The sequence below is a fragment of the Nicotiana attenuata genome, chromosome 6 (assembly GCF_001879085.1).
Source record: "Nicotiana attenuata strain UT chromosome 6, NIATTr2, whole genome shotgun sequence".
NCBI classification, from domain to species: Eukaryota; Viridiplantae; Streptophyta; class Magnoliopsida; order Solanales; family Solanaceae; genus Nicotiana; species Nicotiana attenuata.
Window position 1 is genome coordinate 49,582,369 of NC_031994.1, and position 3,455 is coordinate 49,585,823.

At 38.5% G+C, this 3,455-nt stretch overlaps 1 protein-coding gene across 1 annotated transcript; it reads left to right on the forward strand.

Annotated features, from left to right (window-relative positions):
- Positions 321 to 3,161, forward strand: LOC109226981 (ataxin-7-like protein 3). Its single transcript, XM_019391950.1, has 4 exons — positions 321 to 518; positions 1,235 to 1,348; positions 1,803 to 2,114; positions 2,614 to 3,161. Exons 2-4 carry the CDS (start codon positions 1,310 to 1,312, stop codon positions 2,788 to 2,790), a joined length of 528 nt encoding a protein of 175 aa, XP_019247495.1. The 5' UTR covers positions 321 to 518; positions 1,235 to 1,309; the 3' UTR covers positions 2,791 to 3,161.

A 3,455-nucleotide genomic window follows, 5' to 3' on the forward strand; every position in this document is an offset into this window, starting at 1 on the left:
TCTCAAAAACATTCTGGGCCTACTTTCCTCCGTCGTCACTAAAGAAATGACATCAGGTAGTCACTCTAAAGGGATGCTAGGTAAGAATTAGCCAGTGCATCCTAAATTTTAATTTTTAAGTTCAAATTTTTGGGGAAAAAATGTCCTAAATTGTCCTGAAGTTAAGATTTTTGGTTTAAATTTTAGGACAAAATAAATAATGGCTAATATATAAATAGTATCCATGAGAATGGCTATATGTGCACTTGCCTCACTATAAGTGGGCCTAAACCGTGTCAATAAAAAGAGGAGAGAGAGCCCAAGGAATTCGGTCCAAACCAGATCACTCCCACACTCGGCATTTCATTGGCGGAGCACAGTAGCCGTCCGTAGAGCTGCAAACACCATATCTTCACCCGAACACCGCAACCCATCGTCCTTTCTACCTCTGCTCCAAGTCATTATTGGATTGATAGAGTAAGAAGATTAACAGAGAAGCAATCCGTTGCAAATCTTCCACTCTACATCTTTCTGGATCTGTAAGTTTTGATTGTTTCAATTGGTGTTTTGTTGCATATACTATTACTTTTATTAGATTTAGCGTGGACTCATTTCATACAACTGTCTGATCAGTAATTAATCGCCAATTTTTTGAAACCTTATTCTTAAAAAGTTTTTGATCAGAATATTGGAATGAAATAGGCCCGAATAGAGCAGAATTACGAATATGGAACACTCGGAATAGATTAGTTTGGAATTAAGGCGCAATTGATTGATTGATGGATATGCTTGATCATGGTTGAGGTCCATTTTAAATTTCTAAATTGACCCGAATAAAATTCAGGTTATGGAATTAAGTATGTTCCATGGAAAATAACATGCACGTAACTTTGTGCCGGACCTGTGCTTTGTTACTTACATTACCTTTTGAAGGAACTATGTCTCTGTGACTCTGTCATTGGGAGAATAGAATGTTGAGAGAGTAGTAACTATTTCTCTTAGTTTTGTGCTTATGACTTCATAGATGGGATTAGGTTTTGGTTTCTCTTAAGCATGAATATGTTTTTTTTGGGTCAAGATTGTGTTTTTATTTCTCGTATAACATGTGTATGGATAAAATTCAAGATGATGACATAGCCAGCTCAGTTTGGATAATTATTTTCCCTTTGACATACCAATTTGTATTATTTTTACTTTTATACAAAGTTCTCCTATTCTCTTCTGAGTTCTGAATCATTTTCTGTTGTCTATCTAGGTTGCAGGGTTTTGTTCGTCTGCCAGATATTTTGGTGTGAGTTTTACTGCACATTGTATTTCTGAGGCAAGACTCATGGCTGCGCCAAATGAGGATAATATCTCTAATCCGCAGGTAATACACATCTTAAAGTGATACTAGAAACAAATATCTGGTTATTGTTGTTGCTTAACTGCTATAAAGAATTGTATGCGTCAGTTGTATTGTGAAGGCAATTAGGAGAATCTAGCTACTATGTTAGCTCTATTTGTTCTCCTTCCTGTGGTCAACGCATAAAATTATTATGTCTACTTTACTCCACCCAAGTTTCTGCATGTTGTCTGTTCATGCCTCTTCTTCTCCTGAAGACCTAGTTCTTTTTCAAACAAGCACCAAGTACATTAAATATTTTCCATGTAAGCGGTGGGGGTTGGAGGGGGGTGGCATTCATGTTTTAAGCTTAGTTTCCTCTGTTGTATGCTCAATGTCAGGGCATCTTATAATGGGTGATAATAATCTATCCTGTATTTTACTTCAGGCCAATCTTGTTGATATCTAACTGTTGGCCTACTTTGCATTCTATGTGCAGTTGTCCTCTCACCTTTTCAATGAGCTCCTTGATTCTATCATTTTTGATGTTGCATCTGAGTGTCACCGAATAGCAAAATTAGGCCTTGATTGTAATTTAGAAGAAGAAGAGGAAGAACTGCGGTTGTCTGCCCAAGCTCGGGCAACAGTAGCCGATCCTAGCAATAGCAGTGAAACAAATGGCAAATACATTGTAGATATATTTGGGCAAACTCATCCTCCTGTCGCAAATGAGATACTTGAATGTATGAACTGTAGCCGGTCTATAGTAGCTGGACGGTTTGCTCCTCACTTGGAGAAATGCATGGGAAAGGTAGATTCTTTCTTATTTCAGTACCCAATTTCAAATTAACCCCATATCAGTATATATCCAAATTATTTTCTGTTAATACTACTGTGATATGTTATTTCCTCCACTACTGGATTTCTTTTGAATAATGTTGTGACTACGCTTTTCCTGAGCCGAGGGTCTATCAGAAACAGTCTCTCTACCTTCACAAGGTAGGGGCAAGGCTACACACTACCCTACCCAGACCCCACTTGTGGGATTACATTTTTTTGTTGTTGTTGTAGTACTACTGTCAGTGGCGAAGCCACATGGTGATAAGGGTGGTCAACTGACCACCCTTCGTCGAAAAATTGCACTGTATACATAGGTAAAATATTACGTTTTAGAAGTATATAACACATATTGAACACTCTTTGTCGGAATTTTTTTTTTACTTCTTTTAAATTTGAACACCCTTGGGGAAATTCCTAGCTTCGCCACTGATTGCTGTGATATGTTAAACGAGTGTTGAACTTGGCTGCAGGGGAGGAAGACCCGCCTTAAGGCAACAAGAAGTAGCACTGCTCAGAACCGGTATACACGAAGCAATTCTGTTTCAACCTACTCACCTTATTCAAATTCCACCAGCACGAGCCGGTTACCAAATGGAACTTCCGGTGTTGCAGGTAATGAATACTCAAATGGCTCCTTAGAAGAGTAGTGATATGGCCTTGGAGGCCAATGTAGGAGGCTGATTCATCTTAAAGTGACGAATTCAACTGAGAAGACTACTTGGGACTTCCCTTTGTTGCTTCAAATCCTCCTTATCTGTCGTGCATTAGGGCGGCTGCAAGGAGCAGACAGTATGGTTCTGTCTGTAAATATATGCAAGCATGGGTTTCACATACAACTGGTTTAGTGCGTGTTGGCTTTCACAAACCAGAGTTTAGTAGTTGAATCTAACTTGTAACATTGTATCACAAATGTCTTAACAATTCTAGTTCATACTCAATGCCTTTATCATCAGTTCTTTGGTTATATTCTAAAGACTACTCCAACATTCGACCTCATAAGCCTAGTTACTACTTTTAACCTTTTTGCGTCTAGCATTCCATTTATTTCCTCAAACTTCTTAAATGAAGGATAGAGCAAAATAGAGTTTCAAGATTTGTTAGAAAAATGTACCTTCCTTGTTCAACAACAACTATCCCAGTATAATGCCACAAGTGGGGTCGGGAGAGGGTAGTATATACGTAGACTTTACCCCTGCTCTGAGGTAGAGAGGTTGTTTTCAATTAGACCCTCGGCTCAAGGAAAGATGCAGGTAAAGCAATAGCAACAAGCAGTAACGACAACAAGAAAATAAGAAAACAAGGCAAAAAGAAC

What these genes read in the sequence shown, in the direction of transcription:
- LOC109226981 (XM_019391950.1), top strand. Translation starts at nt 1,310, where the DNA reads ATGGCTGCGCCAAATGAGGATAATATCTCTAATCCGCAG. An exon ending in ATAATATCTCTAATCCGCAG is followed by an intron (nt 1,349 to 1,802) that starts GTAATACACATC and finishes TTCTATGTGCAG; the next exon opens with TTGTCCTCTCACCTTTTCAA. An exon ending in TGGAGAAATGCATGGGAAAG is followed by an intron (nt 2,115 to 2,613) that starts GTAGATTCTTTC and finishes ACTTGGCTGCAG; the next exon opens with GGGAGGAAGACCCGCCTTAA.